At 41.1% G+C, this 25,371-nt stretch overlaps 1 protein-coding gene across 1 annotated transcript; it reads left to right on the top strand.

Moving 5' to 3' along the window:
- Positions 1–12,462: 12,462 nt before the first annotated feature.
- On the top strand, positions 12,463–25,338 carry LOC104211669 (probable U3 small nucleolar RNA-associated protein 11). Its single transcript, XM_070171512.1, has 8 exons — positions 12,463–12,654; positions 12,744–12,834; positions 22,006–22,097; positions 22,192–22,285; positions 22,399–22,478; positions 23,917–24,000; positions 24,791–24,890; positions 24,974–25,338. Exons 1-8 carry the CDS (start codon positions 12,599–12,601, stop codon positions 25,064–25,066), a joined length of 690 nt encoding a protein of 229 aa, XP_070027613.1. The 5' UTR covers positions 12,463–12,598; the 3' UTR covers positions 25,067–25,338.
- Positions 25,339–25,371: the final 33 nt, after the last annotated feature.

Below are 25,371 nucleotides of genomic sequence, written 5' to 3'. Positions count from 1 at the left end.
AGGTAGGTGCAGCTCCCCCACCATAGTAGGTTGTCCAGTTCAGCAGTGATTGGCGAGATCCCTTCTCCGGACTTGCCGTGGTCTTGGTATGCATTTTTGTTATAGACATTATGGGTATATCGGGGCCCTGTTCCGGCTATGTTGCAATACTTATGTTCCTATAAAGGCTCATAGACAAGTGTCGACTCATGTATAGTTTGGTATGCCTTGTCGGCTGGTTTTTGTTGTATAGTCTTTTATGGTAGCGTGGTAGCTCGTACCTTATATGTAGTTTCTTGATTGTCTGGTCATCTCCTGTTATGTATGTTCATGCCATCATATTTTATTGCTGGTTGTCCATGATCCAGGTCTACCATTTATATTGATCTCGTCAACCCTAAAAGATAATAAAAAAGGTTAGATAAAATATATGTTGGTGCTCGGCAAGTATGGTCGGGTGCTAGTCATGGCCCTCCAGTTTGGGTCGTGACAAACTTGGTATCGGAGCAAATCTATCCTAGGGATTGTCTATGAGCCGTGTCTAGTAGAGTCTTGATTATGGATGTGTAGCGCGCCACATTTATAATCAGGAGGCTACATGACATCTAGGGTTGTTACTTTCTTCCTGAATCTAGATCGTGCATAGAGTTGAGTCGTAAGTGTTTGTCTCTAATATTCACCTTGTTTTCTTTCAGCGATGCCTTCGACTAGGAAGTAAACAATTAGTAGACGGCTTGATATAGCTGCGGGAGAGGGTACCAGTCAGGTGCCCCAAGCCAGAGCAGGCCAAAGTGAGGCTCAGAGTGAGATGTCGTCTCATACCTCAGCTACTCCGTCTCCTCCAGAGGATATTAGGAGGCACCCAGCACCTCTAGTTCCTCCGTCTAGCACTACAGACTAGGATATGCGGAGTGCTTTGCAGTTATTAACTAGCTTGGTAGCTGCTCAGGCTTAGAGGCAGAATACAGGTGCTGCTGAGAAACCAGTTAGTACGAGAGTTCGTGATTTTATTAATTTAGACCCTCCAGTGTTACCGGATCAGACCCCAAGAAGGACCCGCAGACTTTTATTGACCAGGTTCATCGTACATTTCGGGTTATGCATGTTAGTGATACAGAGGCAGTAGAGTTGGCTTCTTATCGGCTACGGGATTTAGCGGTTCTCTGGTATGATAGTTGGGAGAGATCCAGGGGTTCGAACGCTCCTCCAGCTGTGTGGAAGGAATTTTCTGAGGCCTTTCTTCGTCACTACTTGCTAGTTGAGATACGACGAGCTAGAGCTGATAAGTTCTTGAACCTTAGACAAGGTAATATGAGTGTGCGAGAGTACAGTATGCAGTTTGATTCTTTGGCAAGGTATGCTCCCCATATGGTGGCCGAGATGAGTGATAGGGTGCATATGTTCGTGAATGGGTTGGGACCACATCTGATAAATGAGTGTACGACAGCCTCCTTGGTGGAGGGCATGGATATTTCCCGTATTCAAGCTTATGCCCAGACCCTAGAGGATCGTAAGCGCCAGCAGAGGGCAGTTAGGGAGCAGGATAGGGGCCAGCATAAGAGGGCGAGATTTGCAGGGTATTCTGATGACTTCAGAGGCCGCATCAGGCCACAGTTTTCGAGGAGTTCGGCGCCACCTGTAGCTAGTGCTCCTCCACAGTTTCAGAGGCCTCGATATGATCGATCCTATTCTGGTCCAGGTCAGAGTTCGCGGGCATCTGGCTCGCAACATCACAGGGATACTAGTCAGATGAGACCCCCAACACCACATTGTGATCAGTGCGGCAAGGCCCACTTTGGACTGTGTCGTCGAGGTTCTGATGCATGCTATTCGTGCGGGCAGCCTGGCCATATGATGCGGGATTGTCCTAATAGAGGAGGTGATGGTATGGCTCAGCCGACTGGATCTGTGTCTGGTTCTTCCTCATCAGTTCGACCTCCAGCACGGGGTTTTCAGCAGTCGACAGGTCGTGGTAGGGGTAGAGGTGCAGTGCCGAGTTTGAGGGGTGGTCAAAATCGAACCTATGCTCTAATAGGTCGATAGGATCTCGAGTCGTCTCCAGATGTTGTTACAAGTATATTATCTGTGTTTTCTTATGATGTATATGCGCTGATTGATCCGGGATCTACATTATCATATGTTACACCCTTTGTGGCTAATAAGTTTGGCATTGAACCTGAATTGATAAGTAAACCCCTTGCGGTATCTACTCCGATAGGAGATTCTGTGATTGCTAGAAGGGTATATAGAGGTTGCACTGTGATGATTTGTAGTCGTCAAACCTCGGCAAATTTATTTGAGTTAGAAATGGTTGATTTTGATGTGATAATGGGAATGGACTGGTTGGCCTCATGCTATGCAAATGTTGACTGTCGTACGAAGATGGTTAGGTTTCAATTTCCTGGTGAACCCATCATTGAATGGAAAGGGAATATTGCTACACCAAAAGGTAGGTTTATTTCCTATCTTAAGGCAAGGAAAATGATCTCAAAAGGTTACATTTATCATTTCGTTCGCGTTAGGGATGCGGAGGCGAAACCGCCTACTTTACAATCAATCCCTGTGGTCAACGAATTCCCAGATGTTTTCCCAGATGAACTCCCAGGCCTTCCTCCTGAAAGGGAGATTGAGTTTAGCATTGATGTGTTGCCTGACACTCAACCGATCTCTATTCCTCCATACAGAATGGCCCCGGCAGAGTTGCGAGAGTTGAAGGTGCAGTTGAAGGACTTGCTGGATAAGGGCTTTATTAGGCCTAGCACTTCACCTTGGGGTGCACCAGTCCTATTCGTGCGGAAGAAAGACGGGTCGTTACGGATGTGTATCGACTATCGACAGTTGAATAAGTCTACTATAAAGAACAAGTATCCACTTCCAAGAATTGATGACCTATTTGACCAACTCCAGGGTGCCAAGTATTTCTCCAAGATTGATTTACGTTCAGGGTATCATCAGGTGAGGGTTAAGGAGAAGGATATTCCAAAGACGGCCTTCCGGACAAGATACGGGCACTTTGAGTTCTTGGTGATGTCGTTCGGGCTAACAAATGCCCCAGTAGCTTTTATGGATCTCATGAATACTATATTTAGGCCCTATCTTGATGTGTTCGTGATTGTATTCATTGATGACATTCTAGTATATTCTCGTTCGGAGGCGGAACATGCGGGCCACTTGCGGATAGTATTACAGACGCTTCAGGATCGTAAGTTATATGCTAAGCTCTCCAAATGTGAATTTTGGCTGAACTCAGTAGCGTTCCTTGGCCATGTGATATCTGACGAGGGTATTAGTGTCGACACTCAGAAGATCGATGCAGTAAAGAATTGGCCGAGACCTACAACACCATCAGAAGTCCGCAGCTTCCTAGGGCTAGCAGGATATTATAGGCGGTTTGTGGAAGGGTTTTCCTCTATATCATCACCATTGACTAAGTTAACACAGAAAGCTACCAAGTTCCAGTGGTCTGACACTTGTGAACGTAGTTTTCAGGAGTGCTCACTCTTCCTGAAGGAACAGAAGGTTATGTGGTATATTGTGATGCCTCAGGTATAGGTTTGGGGTGCGTATTGATGCAGCGTGGGAAGGTGATTGCTTATGCATCAAGACAATTGAAGAAGCATGAAAAGAATTATCCAACCCATGATTTGGAATTGGCTGCAGTAATATATGCTTTGAAGATATGGCGGCACTACTTATACGGCGTCCATGTTGACATCTACACAGATCACAAGAGTTTACAATACATCTTCAAGCAGAAAGAGTTGAATTTGAGGCAGCGTAGGTGGCTTGAATTATTGAAAGACTACGACGTCGAGATATTGTATCATCCCGGTAAAGCCAATGTTGTGGCAGACGCTCTCAGCCGTAAATCAATGGGAAGCTTAGTACATATTGAGGCAGGTAGATGGGGGTTGATTAAAGAGCTTCATCAGCTAGCCAATATGAGAATCAGATTGTTAGACTCTGATGACGGAGGTGTTACTGTACAGAATACATCATAATCATCTTTGGTAGCCGAGGTAAAAGCACGACAATATGAAGATCCTATCTTAGTACGATTAAGAGAGAGCATTCAGCAGTGTAAAAGTATAGCTTTTGAGATCGGAAGAGATGGGGCACTGAGATACCAGGCCGATTATGTGTGCCTAATGTGGCAAGGTTGCGAGAGAAGATTATGAATGAGATTCATCAATCCCGATATTCCATCCATCCCGGCTCGACAAAGATGTATCATGATGTCAAGGAGCAGTATTGGTGGGATAACATGAAGAAGTCTATTGCAGAATTTGTAGCCCAGTGTCCCAATTGTCAACAAGTAAAGATAGAACATCAGAAACCTGGTGGATTGCTTCAGAATATAGAGATTCCGACCTGGAAATGGGAGGTGATTAATATGGACTTCATTATTGGATTACCTCGCTCTTATCATAAGTTTGACTCCATCTGGGTGATAATTGATCGACTTACAAAATGTGCCCATTTTCTGCCAGTTAAGACAACTTACACGGCTGAAGATTATGCGAAGTTGTATATCAAGGAGATTGTTAGGCTTCATGGTGTGCCAGTATCTATTATATCAGACCGAGGAGCTCAATTTACAGCTAACTTTTGGAGGTCTTTTCAGAAGGGTTTAGGCACACAAGTAAATCTCAGCACTGCATTTCATCCGCAGACTGACGGACAGGCTGAACGTACCATTCAGACACTGGAAGATATGCTACGAGCATGTGTTCTAGATTTTAAGGGGAATTGGGATGATCATCTTCCACTCATAGAATTCGCCTATAACAATAGCTACCATTCCAGTATTAAAATGGCCCCATACGAGGCACTATACGGGAGGAGATGTAGATCACCAGTTGGATGGTTCGAAGTCGGTGAAACAGAATTATATGGGCCAGATTTGATTCACCAAGCTATTGAGAAGGTGAAAGTGATACAGGAGCGATTGAGGACGGCACAAAGCAGGCAAAAATCTTATTCTGATGTCCGACGTCGTGATCTAGAGTTTGAGGTTGGTGATTGGGTTTTCCTGAGGATCTCACCAATGAAGGGTATTATGCGTTTTGGGAAGAAAGGTAAGCTGAGTCCAAGGTATATCGGGCCGTATAAAATTCTTCGACGGATTGGACAGGTTGCTTATGAGTTAGAATTGCCATCCGAATTGGAATTTGTCCACCCGGTATTCCATGTATCTATGTTGAGGAAATGTATTGGAGACCCTTCTCGAGTCGTCCTTATCAAAGATGTACAGGTTACAGAGGACCTATCATATGAAGAAGTGCCAGTGGCTATATTGGATCGACAAGTCCGCAAGCTGAGAACAAAAGATGTAGCTTCCATCAAAGTATTGTGGAGGAACAAGAATATGGAAGAAATAACATGGGAAGCAGAAGAGGAGATGAAGTCTAAATACCCGTACCTATTCCAGAATGAAGATAACAAGGATGCTGGTGGAACACATGATACATTGGAAGGTGAAATGGCTCTATGAGGTAAGCAATAACTTGAGAATACTCTTCCTTAATACAAAATGGCGATATGCAGATAATGTACATGTCCATAATGCTTTGCATACTCTTGTAAGGCCATACGTTGAGTTAACCGCTTGCAAGTTTGTCCTCTATTTATGGGAGAAACTTGGCCGGAATCCACGATGATTTAAACTCCCCATGAACCCTTACATTCGAGGACGAATGTTCCTAAGGGGGGGAGGGTGTTACAACCCATATCCATACGCATTAGTTCATGTCATATATAAGTTAACATAAATTCAAGAATGAATTACCTTTGAGATGATAAGAAGTTAATCCTATTGGTCTTAAGTGATACAAGGGTGTATAAGGGTGATTAACAAGTATTAGAAGTTAAACGAATCAAGGATGTTGTAACTCGTATTTTCAGGTAAACCTAGAGGTTCTTAATACACTCAAGGTCATGTATTAAAGTGTTTGAATCATATAATATCCGTATCATAAGTCTTGAAGTCAAACGAGTTATGAAACAAAAGTCGACAAACGTTGTCGCAACTTAGGTTCATAATTTTACTTAAACATTAGGTTAAATGTTTCTACGTTTTTCTCCTAATTTACAAGGAATTATGGGGTGATCTACCCACAAAATTAAATATCTATGAGTCTAGTTTCCAGCACATTAAACTGTTTGTCAATACGATCTCGTAGTATAGATATATTCATATTTTCACAAGCCTGCGCAGATTGGTAGATGACAAGTAGGTGCATCACCTACTTGCCAAAATGATAGGAAAAATTAAAAACCCTAAGTCGGCCAAGAGAGGACTTTTAAGGGGTTATGAACTCAGTTATTTCATCCATTTTTCAGACCCTCAAAACCAAAGTTAACCCCTGCAACTCCTCCCCAAAAATCCCACACAAACCGTAATCGATTTTCCCTTGCTTTCAAGTTCTATTTGAAGGTAAAACCTAGAATTTGAAGAACCAAGGGAAGGGCTGAGTTATCCAACAAGTAAGGTAAGTTACTGCCATCTTTCATACATTTTTCTCTGCTGTGAATTCATGTAATTCGTTCTATACATGTAAGAACTCACAGGACGGTGATCGGAAGCCATGAGTTCGAGTTATTCACTTGTAGCGGACTGTTTTGTGTTGCTATTGGGCTGTGTGTTTTACTACTATTTTGTAGATTTTTGGATGTGGAAGGGTGTGGAGAAATACCATATATATGTAGGGTTATGGGCTGATAGTTATTCGTAATATTTCCGGGTCGTTTGACACGACTACGGTGGTCGTCGTATGTATGTTGTAATTAGGTTGTGCGTGGACTGTTTTGGGAGGCTCAATATGTTTATTATTGATGTTGTTTGGGCTGTTTGGTGATTGTTTGGAATGGTGTGAAGTCATATATATAGGGGATGTGCTGTCCGTTTCAACGTAAAATAGGTTGTGGTCGATACATAATAGTTATGACGCTTAAAATGATAACGATAGTATCGTATCTCTTATTGTAGACTAAGGAGTTGTGACGATTGCATAGCTTGTGATTGGGGAAGTATATACAAGGTATGTGAGGCTAACCCTTTTCTTCTTTTGCACGACTCCGATTGTACATAATGTAATGAACGAGCTTCCAAAGATACTCTACTCTTAGAAGCTAGCAGTACTTACATTGCTTTCCCTCTTATGGAACGATTGATGTTAATGTTGCTTCTCTTATTCTTATGTTATCAATGTTGCTGGTACTTCCTGATTCTTATAAGGTTCGTAATGAAGAGTTGGTCCTAATAACGTGTACAGAGGATACCGACCTTATGTCACTCCGAAAGGTTTAGAATGTGATTCCATGAGTCGAGCATGCATTATATATATGTATCTATTTTACTCTACCGAGCCGCACTATAGTCGGCCGGGTACGACACCTATTGTGCAACCACTGATCAGTTGGGTTTTACCGAGCTCCATGTGGTCGGGTACGATTCTACTAAGCCTTATGACGACCGGGTACATTTTTACCAAGCCTATTATGGCTGGGTAAGATATGATGATGATGATGCCCACAGAGGCGTATGTTTTAAAAGTTTATGTATACATACACATGTATCATGCATTTCATGTCAGTACCCCTCAGAGGTACTCAGATGTTCCAGGTTGTATATTCTTTATCCCTGCTTACATTATTGTTCATATTTATGGTTCCCTGCCTTACATACTCAGTACTTTATTCGTACTGACGTCCTTTTGTTTGTGGACGCTGCATGTCATGCTGTAGGCCCTAATAGACAGGCAGGTGCAGCTCCCCCACCACAGTAGGTTGTCCAGTTCAGCAGTGATTGGCGAGATCCCTTCTCCGGACTTGTCGTGGTCTTGGTATGCATTTTTTTTATAGACATTATGGGTATGTCGGGGCCCTGTTCCGGCTATGTTGCAGTACTTATATTCCTATAGAGGTTCATAGACAAGTGTCGACTCATGTATAGTTTGGTATGCCTTGTCGGCTGGTTTTTGTTGTATATTCTTTCATGGTAGCGTGGTAGCTCGTACCTTATATGTAGTTTCTTGATTGTCTGGTCATCCCCTACTATGTATGTTCATGCCATCATATTTTATTGCTGGTTGTCCATGATCCAGGTCTACCATTTATATTGATCTCGTCAACCCTAAAAGATAATAAAAAAAGGTTAGATAAAATGTACGTTGGTGCTCGGCAAGTATGGTCGGGTGCTAGTCATGGCCCTCCAGTTTGGATCGTGACATACAGTTAGTCCCTCCGTTTATCGAGGTCGTTTTTTGGTCTATCTCGATGAGCGGATTTTATTAATCGTAGTTCGAGAAATTCGAATGGGGAGGTCGACTAGTGTGGATCGCGGCTGAGGGTGCCGATCTTTCGGTCAAAGTGGTATCCCCGCGGGCTGAACTTTAGCAGAGTTCGATCAGGGCCACTCACTCGAGTGATGAGTCGATCGAGAAGACGGTAGAGATGGAGAAGGCCGCCGAGGCCAGGATGGCGGCTTTGGCAAGGATGGCGGCATCAGGGGAGGTCATTCGCATCCTCGAATCTGGATGGGTGAGGAGGACGAATGTGAATTCGGACGAGGTCGCCGAATGGGAATTCGGGCGAGGCCGACGAATGAAAATTCGGGCGAGGATACCGAATGTGAATTCGGGCGAGGTCGCCGAATTTGAATTCGGGCGAGGTCGACGAATGTAAATTCGGGCGAGGTCGACGAATGTAAATTCGGGCGAGGTCGACAAATGTAAATTCGGGCGAGGAAAAGAATATGAATTCGGGAGAGGTCGCCGAATGTAAATTCGAGCGAGATCGTCGAATGTGAATACGGACGAGGTCGCTGAATGTGAATTCGGACGAGGTCGCCTACTGTGAATTCGGGCGAGGTCACCGAATGCGAATTCGGAAGAGGTCGCCTACTGTGAATTCGGACAAGGCCGAAGGTTGTAATTCGGACTAGGCCGTAGGTTGATTCGGACGAGGCCGAAGGTTGATTCTAACGAGGCCGAAGGTTGTAATTCGAACGAGGCCGAATGTTGATTCGGATGAGGCCGAAGGTTGATTCGGACGAGGCCAAAGGTTGTAATTCGGACGAGGCCGAGGTTGTAATTCGAGCGAGGTCGAATTCTTCTTTTTGGCGATGGACCTTGGCCATAGAGGTGTTATTTCGAGCTAAGGCCAAAATGTTAACCCGTCATGGTTCGAACGAGGTCGAACTCTTTTTTTTGGTGATGGCCCTTGGTCGTAGGGGTATTATTTCGAGCTGGTCGATTGTTAACCCGTCGTGGTTCGAACGAGGTCGAACTCTTCTTTTTTGGGGATGGCCATTGGCCGTAGGGGTGTTATTTCGAGCTGGTCGAAATGTTAACCCAGTGGTTCGAACGAGGCCGAACTCTTCTTTTTGGGCGATGGCCCTTGGCCGTAGGGGTGTTATTTCGAGCTGGTCAAAATGTTAATCCGTCATGGTTCGAACGAAGTCGAACTCTTCTTTTTTTGACGATGGCCCTTGGCCGTAGGGGTGTTATTTCGAGCTGGTCAAAATGTCAACCCGTCGTGGTTCGAACGAAGTCGAACTCTTCTTTTTTGGCGACGGCCCTTGGCCGTAGGGGTGTTATTTCGAGCTGGTCGATATGTTAACTCGTCGTGGTTCGAACGAGGTCAAACTCTTCTTTTTTGGCAATGGCCCTTGGCCGTAGGGGTATTATTTTGAGCTGGTCGAAATGTTAACCCGTCGTGGTTCGAACGAGGTCAAACTCTTCTTTTTTGGCGATGGTCCTTGGCCGTAGGTATGTTATTTCGAGTGGTCGAAATGTTAACCCGTCGTGGTTCGAACGAAGTCAAACTCTTCTTTTTGGCATGGCCCTTGGCCGTAAAGGTGTTATTTCTAGCTGGTCGAAATGTTACCCGTCGTGGTTCGAACGAAGTCGAACTCTTCTCTTTGGCGATGGCCCTTGGCCGTAGGGGTGATTTTTCGAGCTGGTCGAAATGTTAACCCGTCGTGAGTCCTAGTTTTTGGAGAGTTTCGGGTGTCCTCTGTGTGAGTCCCAGTTTGCTAATTTTTTCTTGCATTGGGGAGTACGACGCGTTTCCTGAGTGATTGCTCCTGCTTCTATTACACTTAGAGAAATAGTTAGTTAAAATAAAATGCAAGCGTTTGTTACCTCAATTTGATCGGTCGACGAGTGGAGAAGAGTGACCATGCTCCCTTCTCCAGTTTTGCTTTCAATGGCCGCTACCAATTTGGCGCGGCTGTCTGCTTTAGTAAAGTTTTATGTCTACGGTGAAAGTTTTGAGCAGTGAACTCCGGTGAAAGTTTTGAGCAGTGAACTCCGGTGAAAGTTTTGATCTTTTCCGACGACCCATATGTTCTCCGATGCCGGAGATATCTTTTCTTCTCTTCACACTACTCTATTTTCATACACATGTTTACTTTCGGATAACAGACCTCGCTCCTTGTTCTCATTACTTTATAGTCGTCCCAAATCCTCACGTCCGTCCTCGACGATGCTTGCTTTTTTGCCCTTTATTACTACAATCTTCTATTCATTAAGTATGAGGTTCGATTTTCATCAAATTCTTCTAGTCTCGTCTTCGGTGCCTGTTACTCAAAGAGCCAAAAAGAAACTCTTTTTTCGTGTTTTTGTTACAACAATATATGCCAATAAGAACTTAATTACATTGGTAATTCTTTGTGTAATAATGAATGAGAAGCTGGAGTTTTCATATAATATAACTGAAGTTGTTTAAGTAGAAACAAGGGAACGAGAAAGGGGTAGTTGTTATTCTGTTACTCCAATTTTGTTTTGACTTGCCTTAATTTATTTTGAACAGAACGTAACTAGCATGAATGAAGATTTACCACGTAACTAGTATGAATCAAGATACGTGGTAAATCATACTTATGAACAGAACGTGGAACTAGAATTGAATTCTAGATCTAGAGAAAACTAAAATTTTAACTAGAAAATCTTCACGGACGGCGCCAAATTGTTTGGCCAAAAAAGGTATGAAACTTTTTTTGTTAAACTAATTAAATAAGAAGATGGAGGGTAAATCCTAGTTAAAGATAATTAATTCTAGATCCGAGATGAATAATATGAATAGAAAAACAGAGCTGAGTATGAATGCTGACGGTGATTATGGCCACACTTAATAGCACAAAGAAAGATGCATTAAGTAATATTAAAAGGCAATAAAATGCAAATAAAGGAAAAGATTCACCCAATCATGAGTGAGACAGATCTTCTTCCATTTGATAAAGATGAATGATAAACAAAGACAAGAACCTTAAGACCCTTTTTGGATCTCATGAAGGTCTGGGATCACCGATACCCTAATCTCTTTAGAGAGGAATGTTTACATATTTTCTAGAGAGAGGAAGAGAGAAGCCCCCTTTTTGGGAAGTCTTCTCTTTCTATTTATAAGGGGTATCCATAGAAAATTCTAAAAAAATACAATTAGAGGGAATATTAAGTAGAATATTCTCTTTGAGGATTCCAAAGCAAACTAGCTATTTCATCACTGCCCGACCTCGGCCTTATTGATGGTTGTCCGACCTCGGCCCGTCCAACCTCGGCCTTATTGATGATTGTCCGACCTCGGCCTTATTGATGACTGCTCGACCTCAGCCTTATTGATGATCGTCCGACCTTGGACTGCCCGACCTAGACCTTATTGACGATCGTCTGACCCTGACCTGTCCAACCTCGACCTTATGTCTATGCGTGCCGAATTTCTCTGATCTAATTTTGACCCATACAATATGTTGATGGGTTCCATAGGTCTCCTTGACCCATAGTCATTAGCATACATGGTTCACTATTTCTTTGTTGGATACAGGAACTTACTAGTTAATTGATGTCTAGAAGAACACATCAAGTGCAATCCAAACTTACATATCTTTCTTATCTCTTATAAGTAATTGATAAAAAATTTCACGTCTTAATTTTCTGTAAAACTTTTTCTTTCCCTTCCAGTACTAGGAATTGAAAGGGTTAGAAGTTAGAAGAATTTTTTATTTTTAAGGACAAACTAAAAATATTACATCATAACATTTTTTTTGTTTCTAAAATAAAATAAAATTATGTGATGTAATTTTTTTTAGTTTGTCCTTAAAAAATAATACTATTTTTCATATTTAAAATAATTTAATTTTATCCTTAATAAAATAATTTATACCACCTAAATATTTATTGCTTGATATAGATCATAAGTTTTTTCTTTTTTAATTTCTTAAAATTTGTGCGCCTCAATCATATCAGTAAAATAAGATGGAGGGAGTAGTTAATTTAGAGTCGACAGTCCATGAAAAGTCTCTGTGTTCTATCTATAGGTTAATACGTGATTAAGACCTTTTTAAAAATAAAAATATTTACCAAAGATCAAAAGCGTTCATTTTTAACAAATTCAGAGGACTAGAAATACTTATGAGTATATCTAAGGTACCATTTTCAAATCTACCCAAACCTGAGGGATCATATTTGCCATTTTCCTTTAATTGCTTTCCCTCGTCTCAGCTGGCTGCTCGTCTTGAGGTTTCGGTCTGCCGTTTTCGTTTGTGTTTCTCGGCGCTGTAAGTTCTGTTCGTGAATCTTTGACAGAATAGTGGTTGTTACTTCATTAAATCAATTGTAAAATGTCATCGTTCAAGAATGCTATTCCTAGACGAGCTCATAAGGAGCGAGCTCAGCCGTAAGTGATATTACTTACATAAATTAATTCTGTGTTTTTGAGTTGCTTTAGGTTAATTTGTTTCTTGATTTTGTTGTCTATTATATCAGACAAGCTAGGAAAAAATTTGGGTTGCTCGAGAAACACAAAGATTATGTGGTGCGGGCGACAGCATACCACAAAAAGGAGCAAGCTTTACAGGTAATTTTCTTTCTTCTTTTTGTTTTATTCTACTTGGAATTGAAAGAGTTAGAAGTTAGAAGATAGTATTGGATACGAAATTACTTAAATTAGACCTGGCAGTCCATGAAAAATCGAAGTATTTTGTAGCTTAATGCGTGATTGAGACATGAATAAGTTAGGGTTGTGTGATATTTGCTGCAAGAAAGTCAGCTTGCGGCAATGGGGCTTTTATAGTTTATCTATATTAAAAGATCATAATTACAGCAGAGGCAAATAACACTTGGTGATTTCTTGCCATCTGCCTAGCGTTGGGGCAGAACTATGTGGTACCCAGTGCGGGTGGGAGGTAGCAAGTGTAACAACCCAATTCACAACAATAGAGAGACTTGTATATTATAATCACTGAACGAAGTTACACTGAAATAGGAAATACCACAATTAACTAAGAATTAAAGGAACAAGGAAAGGATAACCAGAAGGAGATGAGAAGTTTCAGACATTAGAAAGATGGAGATGAGAAGAACAGACAGAGCCGAAGCTTCAAACATAATTCGCATAACCTCCAACTCAGATCCACTACCCTTTTTAACATAACCGTCCTAAACCTACAATCTACTACTCAACCTGGATCCCAAATTAACCTGCGCCTATTGTTTGTTCTCGGCCCAATAGCTCGTGTCAGCCCAATAGCTATTTGTGTGACATTGGGTTGAGGCTGATTCATAACAATACTCCCATCCGCAATAAGAACCTTGTCCTCAAGGTTCGAGTCAAGAACAATGATACTCGCTACCTCCCAATCAATTAGCTCAATACCAAAACATGGTTTATGTCTTGAGGAAAATATGGGATATGGTGCACCTGTTATGGACCAATCACCTTGGTCATTGCAGCTCTTAGTACACAATAATAGATTTATTAACTCGAATGCCATCAGAATCTGCCCTGCATAGCGACCTGGCCTTGCTTGCCATCTTTTGGAAGCAATTAACAATAAGGTAAATGAGCGGCCCAATGCAAACATTCCAGTAGCGAACCTCCACAAAAGCCTGAACTCGATTAAAGAGAAACTGAATTTTTGTGGTACTCGAAATTCTTCCTTCGAGCATACTATAACTTCCCAATCAGTCCAAATATTTAACAGTAACTAATTACAAGACGAGAAGCACGTATTATTAGTCAATGTAATACATGCATAAGCAAACATCCTTAGATAGGTTATCAAAATGGTAATAGTATCAGCAATGCCCCATTCTGTCCATTCTTCTTTAGCAGAACTTCTTGATTGAAGGGAAAGATCAATTGTGTCTGCTTGCACTACTGGAAATGGGTCCCAACTGAAATTCATTGTGGTCACAGTAAAGTCATTTCCTTCTCTATCAAAAGCAGTATTGATATGATAGGCCACAATGTAGGAAATAGCGTCGGATAAATGGCAACCGAGACATCCATCAGGAATGATGCTACGAGCAAAAGTTATTTTGAAATCACTTGAAATATAATACATGCAACACTCTTTAACATGCTCAGACCCGCCGATGCGAGAATTATCCATGAAGTACTGATAAAACAATTTTAGAGGCCCGCTCTCCACTTAATCCCATCACACCTGCGATCAACCAATCACAACCCTGATCGTTTATATTTACAGTACAGCTTTTCAACATAACCAAGTTGAGTTCAATTATAACATGCCCTGCAACCACACAATTTTCACTGCTACCAGAAGATGTATAACCAGCTCCGTCCACTGCTTGGTGCTGTACCTTATATCCACTCCTCAAGTTTAATGCTTTCCACTCCTGTAACATGGCAGTAAGTATATTTGCTGCGGGCTGCATCTTCATGTACTGTTGTGTGGTATCATAATTTTCTGTAGTAAAGTATTTCACTAGTCTAAAAAGCAATTGCTGGATCAGCGCACAAAGGGAAGTATTAACCCCACCAGGATCAAAAATAATATACGGCAAAGTAGACCTTGCTAGACCAAACATAGCAAACAAGAGTCTAGCGGCTTTGTTGACCCAAATATTTGGTGACTGCTTTGAGTAACTTTCAACAATTGCTTGGAGCACTCCTTGTAGTTTCTCCTCCCTAGCATGCACTCTTAATTCAAACAAGAATCCAAAAAGATTGCGCTCCTGCCTAGTTTCACCCCAATAGTCTAAATGGGCGTTGAAATCTTGGTAGAACCACAATATATTTTTAAAATCTACCTTCAGAGTTGATTCACAGTGAAAGCCTAACAGGAGAAAACTTCCTTCAGCTTGTCTATCTTCCCAATTGTCCAGGTTAGAGGTAACGACTTTTGTCTTTGAAAAATCCTCATTTGGAGTTAAAACTTCAGATTCAACGGATAAAAACACACATGAATCAACCTGAAAATCTTGCCCTGTGTCAAACCAATTGTCCACACAACTACCAAATAGGATAGCTCCTATTATTGACTCAGGCACATAGTAGGCATATGTCGAAGCCCTCACATGAAAACAATAAGAAGAATCAAGCATATGACCATCATCCAATTTGACACTAACAGTCAAAGCGAGTATTTGACAAATAAGAAAGTTACCACCTGTGACCAGGCTAGTTAAAGAATCCACAAGCATAGGGGCAAATTGACTTAGTTGTTCAGTGGTATCTCGCTTAGGACTTTTAGCAAAAACCAGGTTCACATGGCTTGTGGTATTATCCTCTAAAGCAGATTCAATCTCAGGGAACAAGACATGTGCATTTAGTTGTTCAACACTTTCAACACCGGATGGAAGCAAGGATGAGTCATCAAAAGGAATAGGAAACGAAATATTGTCTGCAAATTGGTTCCACAAAACAGTGCTAGTTCCTTGTGAAATTTGGTCAGGCATTTCGCCCTCATTATTTGCTAAAGTTTTAGCGACACTATCAATATACTATGTGGCATCAACTTCGATAGAGTCTGAACCAACCTGAATTTCAAGAGCTGGAACTGATGATACCGATTCAATAGAATCACGCTCGTCTGCTCTTTTGGACATTTTATCGAACACGTTGGCCGCCTCTGAGTTTCCACGTTTGAAATTAGATTCCAACTCATATGAGTTTGCGAGATGGCTCAGAGCTGCAATCGGAGACACAGAGGTCATTGGTGGAACCAACGTAGCATAACTCACGTAGTCAACACAGGCTTGTGAAGTTTCTGTTGTACTTACTAAATTTTTGAAGGTATGTGTCCGAAAATGCAGCTTCAGTTTCTCCTTAAAATGATTCCTATCATAAAATTGCTCACTTCGAAACAACCAATCAAACCAAGTAAGAGCTTCACCATCAAGGTAGTAGTAGGGAAGAGGTAACCAGTCCTTCTCGGAGAAGCCAAGGTATGTGAAGTACCGCTCCGCCCGATAAACCCAGCCCTCTGGGTTGCCGCCACTGAATTTATCTAGTACCACTACATCCATTGGAATCCGAATCGATGAAAGCACCAATGTAACTGTTAGAGATAGCTATGTAAATGTCCCACATTGGAATAGGAGTAGTATCCCCTTTGTATAGAGTAGCTATAAATAGCACCTCTTGTATTGCATCACACACAATATCAATATATCATATTTTTTCCCGTGCCTTCTCACATGATATCAGAGCTATCGTGAGAAATTTATCGCTGTGCATAAATTCCAGCGATTCCGGGAAGTAAAATCAGTCACCGGAACCCTTTTTTCCGGCGACTTTCAAAGCTGTTTTGCGTCTGCTTTGTCTCGGTCAGTGTTGTGCACAAAATCCAACACTACCACAAGAGTTGTCACTGTCCGGCGACCAAATCCCAGTGAAAATCTCCGGCGGTACTGTAGCTGTCCAAAGAAAATTTTCCGGCGAAGTTCCAACGTTGCGTGGCACACCTTCCGGCCATTTTTTGGCGACGACTCTTCAAGACAGATTGTTTCCCTTGCAATTCCGAGCCTACCCATCCAGGTTACACCAAATTCCGACCACTTTTTTATTTTTCCGGCGTGAATAGTGATTTCAAAAAGTTGACTTCCGGCCATTTTTTGAAAAAGTTCCTTCAGAACAGTTGGGTCTTCTGGTAATTCCGATCCTACCCCTACTGTTTTTATTTCATTCCGACCACTTTGAATATTTTCCGGCTGCAACAGTAACTTTCCAACTGCTACAGTAGTTTACTATTCTGGTTCAGTGTTCCTTACTCTATTTTCAGTGGATTACAGTTGATTATTTCTCTTATTTGGTAATAATTTACAAGATGTCTTTGGGAATTGATGTTTTTGGGTCTAAAAGCATGAGTTCTGGAAACTCTAATGTTATGATTACCTCGGAACCTTTAATGGGAGGTTCAAACTACTTAGCTTGGGCTTCATCTGTCGAGTTGTGGTGTAAAGGTCAAGGTGTGCAAGATCATCTGATTAAACAGTCTAGCGAAGGAGATGAAAAGGCGATAGCGCTTTGGGCAAAAATTGATGCTCAATTATGTAGCATCTTGTGGCGTTCTATTGATTCTAAGTTGATGCCTTTGTTTCGGCCATTCCAGACATGTTATTTGGTTTGGGCAAAGGCTCGTACGTTATACACTAATGATATATCTCGCTTCTATGATGTGATATCACGGATGACAAACTTAAAGAAGCAAGAATTAGATATGTCTACTTACTTGGGTCAGGTACAGGCAGTCATGGAGGAATTTGAGACATTGATGTCAGTTTCTGCTAGTGTGTCAAAACAACAAGAGCAGCGACAGAAAATGTTTCTAGTTCTTACACTCGCTGGACTTCCTCATGATCTTGATTCAGTACGAGACCAGATTTTGGCGAGTCCGACTGTCCCTACAGTTGATGAATTATTCTCTCGATTACTTCGCCTTGCTGCAGCACCAAGTCACCCAGTGATTTCATCACAGATACTTGATTCCTCTGTTCTTGCATCCCAGACAGTGGATGTTCGGGCATCTCAAGCTATGGAGAATAGACGAGGAGGCGGTCGTTTTAGGAGATCTAGACCCAAGTGTTCTTATTGTCACAAACTTGGACACACTCGCAAAATGTGTTATTCCTTAAATGGTCGTCCACCCAAAAATGCCTACGTTGCTCAGAGCGAGACTACAGGTAACCAGGGCTTTTCTGTATCTAAAGAAGAATATAATGAGCTCCTTCAGTATCGAGCAAGTAAGCAAACATCTCCACAAGTAGCCTCAGTTGCCCAGACTGACACTCCTATTGCTGGTAATTCTTTTGCTTGTGTTTCCCAGTCTAGTACTCTTGGACCATGGGTCATGGACTCAGGCGCTTCTGATCATATCTCTGGTAATAAATCACTTTTGTCGAATATTGTATATTCACAGTCTCTTCCTACTGTTACTTTAGCCAATGGATGTCAAACTAAGGCACAAGGAGTTGGACAAGCCAACCCATTGTCTTCTATCACCCTAGATTCCGTTCTTTATGTTCCTGGTTGTCCTTTTAGTCTTGCATCTGTTAGTCGTTTGACTCGTGCCCTCAATTGTGGTATATATTTTATTGATGATTCTTTTATTATGCAGGACCGCAGTACGGGACGGACAATTGGTACAGGTCGTGAATCAGAAGGTCTTTACTACCTTAACTCGCTCAGTCCTTCCACAACATGTCTAGTTACAGATCCTCCAGATCTAATCCACAGACGTTTAGGACATCCGAGTTTATCCAAACTTCAAAAGATGGTGCCTAGTTTATCCAGTTTGTCTAGATTAGATTGTGAGTCGTGTCAGCTTGGGAAACATACCCGAGCTTCCTTTACGCGTAGTGTTGAGAGTCATGCAGAGTCTGTTTTCTCCTTGGTTCATTCTGATATATGGGGTCCTAGTAGAGTCAGTTCAACCTTGGGATTTCGTTATTTTGTTAGCTTTATTGATGATTACTCAAGATGTACTTGGCTTTTCTTAATGAAAGATCGTTCTGAGTTATTCTCTATATTCCAGAGTTTTTGTGCTGAAATCAAAAACCAATTTGGTGTCTCTATCCGCATTTTTCGCAGTGATAATGCCTTAGAATATGTATCTTCTCAGTTTCAGCAGTTTATGTCTTCTCATGGAATTATTCATCAGACATCTTGTCCTTATACCCCTCAGCAAAATGGGGTTGCAGAAAGAAAGAATAGGCACCTTATTGAGACTGCTCGCACACTTCTAATTGAGTCTCGTGTTCCGCTGCGTTTTTGGGGCGATGCAGTTCTCACAGCTTGTTATTTGATTAATAGGATGCCTTCATCTCCCATCAAGGGTCAGATTCCACATTCAATATTGTTTCCCCAGTCAGCCTTATACCCTCTTCCACCTCGGGTTTTTGGGAGCACATGTTTTGTTCATAACTTAGCCCCGGGGAAAGATAAGTTAGCTCCTCGTGCTCTCAAGTGTGTCTTCCTTGGTTATTCTCGTGTTCAGAAGGGATATCGTTGTTATTCACCTGATCTTCATAGGTACCTTATGTCAGCTGACGTCACATTTTTCGAGTCTAAACCTTTCTTCACAACTGATGTCACTTCTGCTGACCACCATGACATATCTGAGGTCTTACCTATACCGACTTTTGAGGAGTTTAGTAATCCTCCTCCACCTTCAACCACAGAGGTTTCACCCATACCAACTTTTGAGGAGTCCAGTGTTATCCCTCCTAGTTCCCCAGCCACAGGAACACCACTCTTGACTTATCATCGTCGTTCGCGCCCTACATCAGGCCCATCTGGTTCTCGTCCTGCACCTGACACGGCTCCTACTGCGGATCCTGCTCCTAGTACACCGATTGCACTTCGAAAAGGTATACGGACCACACTAAACCCTAATCCTCATTATGTTGGTTTGAGTTATCATCGTCTGTCATCTCCCCATTATGCTTTTATATCTTCATTGTCCTCGGTTTCCATCCCTAAGTCTACAGGTGAAGCATTGTCTCATCCAGGATGGCGACAGGCTATGAGTGACGAGATGTCTGCTTTACATACAAGTGGTACATGGGAGCTTGTTCCTCTTCCTTCAGGTAAATCTACCGTTGGTTGTCGTTGGGTTTATGCAGTCAAAGTTGGTCCCGATGGCCAGATTGATCGACTTAAGGCACGTCTTGTTGCCAAAGGATACACTCAAATATTTGGGCTAGATTACAGTGATACCTTCTCTCCAGTGGCTAAAGTGGCATCAGTTCGCCTTTTTCTATCCATGGCTGCAGTTCGTCATTGGCCCCTCTATCAGTTGGACATTAAGAATGCCTTTCTTCATGGTGATCTTGAGGATGAGGTTTATATGGAGCAACCACCTGGTTTTATTGCTCAGGGGAAGTCTCGTGGCCTTGTATGTCGCTTGCGTCGGTCACTTTATGGTCTAAAACAGTCTCCTCGAGCCTGGTTTGGTAAGTTCAGCACGGTTATCCAGGAGTTTGGCATGACTCGTAGTGAAGCTGATCACTCTGTGTTTTATTGCCACTCTGCTTCAAGTATATGTATTTATCTGGTAGTCTATGTTGATGATATTGTTATTACGGGCAATGATCAGGATGGTATTACTAATCTGAAGCAACATCTCTTCCAGCACTTTCAAACTAAGGATCTAGGCAGATTGAAGTACTTTCTAGGTATTGAGGTTGCTCAATCTAGCTCAGGTATTGTTATTTCTCAAAGGAAATATGTGTTAGACATTCTTGAGGAAACAGGGATGACAGGTTGCAGACCTGTTGACACGCCGATGGATCCGAATTCTAAACTTCTGCCTGGACAGGGGGAGCCGCTTAGCGATCCTGCAAGCTATAGGCGGCTGGTTGGTAAATTAAATTATCTCACAGTGACTAGGCCCGACATTTCTTATCCTGTGAGTGTTGTAAGTCAGTTTATGAATTCTCCCTGTGATAGTCATTGGGATGCAGTTGTCCGCATTATCCGGTATATAAAATCGGCTCCAGGTAAAGGATTACTGTTTGAGGATCGAGGTCATGAGCAGATCGTTGGGTACTCGGATGCTGATTGGGCAGGATCACCTTCTGATAGACGTTCTACGTCTGGATATTGTGTTTTAGTAGGAGGAAATTTGGTGTCCTGGAAAAGTAAGAAACAGAATGTAGTTGCTCGGTCTAGTGCAGAAGCAGAATACCGAGCAATGGCTATGGCAACATGTGAACTAGTCTGGACCAAACAATTGCTCAAGGAGTTGAAATTTGGTGAAATCAGTCGGATGGAACTTGTGTGCGATAATCAAGCTGCACTTCATATTGCATCAAATCCGGTGTTTCATGAGAGAACTAAACACATTGAGATTGATTGTCACTTCGTCAGAGAAAAGATACTCTCAGGAGATATTACTACGAAGTTTGTGAGATCGAATGATCAACTTGCAGATATTTTCACCAAGTCCCTCACTAGTCCTCGCATTGATTATATATGTAACAAGCTCGGTACATATGATTTATATGCTCCGGCTTGAGGGGGAGTGTTAGAGATAGCTATGTAAATGTTAGAGATAGCTATGTAATTGTCCCACATTGGAATAGGAGTAGTATCCCCTTTGTATAGAGTAGCTATAAATAGCACCTCTTGTATTGCATCACACACAATATCAATATATCATATTTTCTCCCGTGCCTTCTCACGGTAACAAACCAATTCACAACAATAGAGAGACTTGTATATTATAATCACTGAACGAAGTTACGCTGAAATAGGAAATACTAATGGAGTGAAGAACCATAATTAACTAAGAATTAAAGGAACAAGGAAAGGATAACCAGAAGGAGATGAGAAGTTTCAGACATTAGAAAGAGATGAGAAGAACAGACAGCGCCTAAGCTTCAAACATAATTCGCATATCCTCCAACTCAGATCCACTACCCTTTTTAACATAACCGTCCTAAGCCTACAATCTACTACTCAACCTGGATCCCAAAGTAACCTGCGCCTATTGTTCTCGGCCCAATAGCTATTTGTGTGACATTGGGTTGAGGTTGATTCATAACAGCAAGTACCCAGTGAAATAGTCGATGTGAGTGCTACTGGGCAGGGACGCCACCGGTATTAAAAAAAGGGATCAGAATTTAGAACCATTGGTTGTGTTTTGCAATTAGTCAATTTGAAGGGATCCTTGAGTGTTCTTTATTTTTCTTTGGTGGTGGTACCGTATCTCTGTCGAGTCTGATCTTTTACATTTTATATGATCAGATATGTGAATTATATTTATTATTTGCTTTACAGAAACTCAAGGAAAAAGCAGCATTTCGAAATCCAGATGAGTTCTACTTCAAGATGGTTAAAACAAAAACTGTGGATGGAGTTCATAGATTGGAGTAAGATATGAATATTCAAATATGTTGGGTTGAGCTAATTTCTTCCTCATTCTTGGTTGACCTGACTTGCTGGACACCGTTTCAATGTTTCCAGGAGTCAAGTAAATAAATACACTCCAGAGGAACTCATGTTAATGAAGACTCAGGATATAGGCTATATTTTACAAAAAGTTCAGACTGAGAAAAAGGTTTAGTTTTGCATAATGTGGTTCATGTTTTATTCTCTCTCTATCTCTCTCTTCTTGAGCCAAACGATTGAGAAACTTCTTATGCTTCCTGCTTGTCAATAACTCTTATGCAGAAAATTGAAAAGTTAACTGCCACACTGCACTCTCTTGATAATCAGCCATCAAATAGACGTGTCTACTATGCCGAAGACAGGTTAGAAATAAGACTTCTCTTGAATTCTGTATCCCTCTTTAGACATTCCATAGAATACATTGAAATAACTTAGCTTTACAATCCTGTTTTAATTTGCCTATGCACTCAATACACAATCACGTTTGGAGATATCAACTTGATTGTCATTGACCTGACCAATTGCATTCAATATTTAGCTTTCTTTTCATGGGTTGAACCTCATTATTCAGAAAATGGTTGACTTTTACCATACGACTAAATGACTCATTTGGAGTTATCTACTTATTGACCTGACAAACTTGCATTCAGTGTTTAGCTTTCTTCGTGAGTTGAAACCTCATCACTTGACTTGATCTAGGTTGACTTTTACCATATGACAATTGAGCCATGTCTATGGAGGACTACGACTCCCTCCTGTTTTATTAGTGTTATCTCTAATGTATGCACAAGCTTTATCTACAAATAATCTCCTCACATTACTTGCTTCTGGTTTCATTTGTCCTAATTATACACAACCATAGCAGGCGTCTTTCTAAATAAATTTAGTGGCACTCACCTATGAACCACTCAAGAGCCTGAATTAATGTTGTACCCTCAACTAAACTCAACTTGGGCTCTTTGAAAAAGAATAAAAAGCAAAAATAATAATAAAAGAATTACTCGATAGCTGAAACTGTTAGAGGATCTCAGTGTCAAGCTTGAATCATGCAGCGGGGTTTCCGCCTCTCAGGACTTGTATTTTTAATTATCTTTTCCTTTTTCCCCGTTTTTAAGTTAGTTTATTAGCCAAAAACAGTCAAAGCATACCATTTTCTTTTTAACTTTTATCAATTTTTTGGCTTCTCTTCTTAATGCCCCACATTTTTTCGAGAAAAGGATCACGCGGTGCCATATAAGGAACTGCTAAGAGCTTTATTTGAATCTATTACTATCGTTTTGGACCACTAGAAAAGTGTTTGATTTAGAGGGTGTTTGGATTGACTTATTTTAAGTGCTTATTGGCTTTTAAGCACTTTTTTAGTTTGTGTGGTGTTTGGCAATGATAAAAAGTGCTTAAAAGCACTTACTTCTAGGCATAAAAAGTATAAAAATAAGCCAAAAGTTGGGTATTACCAAAAGTTGGGTATTACCAAAAGTTGGGTATTACCAACTTATGGCTTTTGGCTTTTTAGCTTAAATGCTACTCTTTTTATAAGCCAATCCAAACACCCTCTTAATCTATCATATACCTTGTTTTTTGGTGCTTCCATTTGAATATAGTTGCTATGTGTCTTTTAATCCTTGGATTATGACCGCGGATTCTTATGAGAGTTGCATATTTTGTAGCATTTCTTTTCTTTTTCCCTCCCTCTGCCTCTATGTATATATCACTTTAAATTTGCCGCTTCTGTTAAAAGATCTTCTTTGTGCTGCAGTTTCCTTTCAAATTCCTTACTTTCTTTGTTTTGCTTATTTACAGGGAGGAGGCAGAAGAGCTAGCGTCTAAAGCGTCAGAACGCAGTAATTTTGCTGCTTCTGAGAACTTGCCTAGTAGTATTAGAAGGTACTATCAGTTTATTCCATTTATATTGTAGTGCAGATTAATATATCATGTTTTGAACTCTTTAATAATCAAAACACAATTATGTTTGAACTCGTTTAAGGTTTAAACTTTTAGCATTTGATTTAGATTTTGTCAACCATTTCCGGATGTAGGAACTTACTAGTTTAGTGATGTCTAGAAGAATAGATCAATTGCAATCCAAACTTACATTGTCTTCTTATTCCTTATAGCTGATATTTTATTTTTGAAAAGGTTGAGTCCTTTTTATACCAGAAAAACAGTCTTCTACATTTTGTTATTGTAGGCTCACTAATCGAGACTCGAGAGGAGCTAAAAGTTCAGTCACATCATAAAATGGCTTGTTTTTTCTGTTAAAATTGGACGAGGTTTATTTTTGAAGCTGAGGATAGTTTGTTTCTTACTTCCCTTTCCCTTCAATTCAACCCCAATCGCGCACTTTTGTAACTGCAGGGAGGAAGGAATGCAATTGAAAGAGAAAAGTATCCACTGGGGATATGCCTGAAAAGAACTTTAATAGTTTAAGGGTTGGTTTTGTTGAGGCTTCTGCAAATTGTTCTTGGAAATCAGTTGTTACAAGTTCTATTCTTGGTTCTGAAGGAAATCACTAATGCCTTCAATCCTTTATTTGATAAGAGAATTGCATTAACCCTTTATTTTTTAGTATTTCTTTAAGCTGGGGTAAGGGTAGATTCTTGAATGTGTACACTAATTTCTGCCGGTACGAGAGCAAAATTTGTCAACTTGTTCATTGTTGGAATCCCCTGCGCAGGAAGACAGCTGCCTCCTATAGAGAGTTGGAAGCAAGAAAGGGCAGAGTGAGAGATCTAGAAAAACTGTATATGGATATGGCGATTCAGAAAGAATTACAGGTGCTTATACATTTCAGTTTTTATGTTCTTCATATTCAAGATCTTGAACTGTGACTCCAGAATAACTCTTTTCTTGTTACCAGAAATCAGGAAGGAAACGCAAGCTTCGTGAAGAGGAGCTTGTGAACCCAACAACCAAACCTGTCTACAAGTGGAGACAAGAACGAAAACGATGAGAATTTCGATACTATAATACAAGTACGAGAAATTGTTTTGGATAGTCATATCAAGAATTCAGTGAAAGTCAATAGAACAGCTGCCTACTTGGCTTCATTGGGTATTGAAGTTCTACAATTTTTTTGGTTGCTACCGTCTGGGTGAAATCTTTAGATGGAACTCATGCATCACTTCCTGGAACAAAAGTGGATGGTTGTTTATTATATCGTATCGTTGTAACATCTCAAACATTTAAATATTAATATTAATCTTAGTTCCAATTGGTGCTTAAGAGGCTTTGGCTGTGTGTAAAATGGCAATTGAA

This window comes from Nicotiana sylvestris, chromosome 3 (genome assembly GCF_000393655.2).
Source record: "Nicotiana sylvestris chromosome 3, ASM39365v2, whole genome shotgun sequence".
NCBI classification, from domain to species: Eukaryota; Viridiplantae; Streptophyta; class Magnoliopsida; order Solanales; family Solanaceae; genus Nicotiana; species Nicotiana sylvestris.
This window is presented reverse-complemented; position numbering and strand designations above follow the sequence as displayed.

Excerpts from the sequence above, each read along its gene's own strand:
- LOC104211669 (XM_070171512.1), top strand. The coding sequence starts at position 12,599 with ATGTCATCGTTCAAGAATGCTATTCCTAGACGAGCTCATAAGGAGCGA. Across the intron at positions 12,655-12,743 it reads CATAAGGAGCGAGCTCAGCC|ACAAGCTAGGAAAAAATTTG; the intron begins GTAAGTGATATT and ends CTATTATATCAG. Across the intron at positions 22,098-22,191 it reads GATGGAGTTCATAGATTGGA|GAGTCAAGTAAATAAATACA; the intron begins GTAAGATATGAA and ends CAATGTTTCCAG.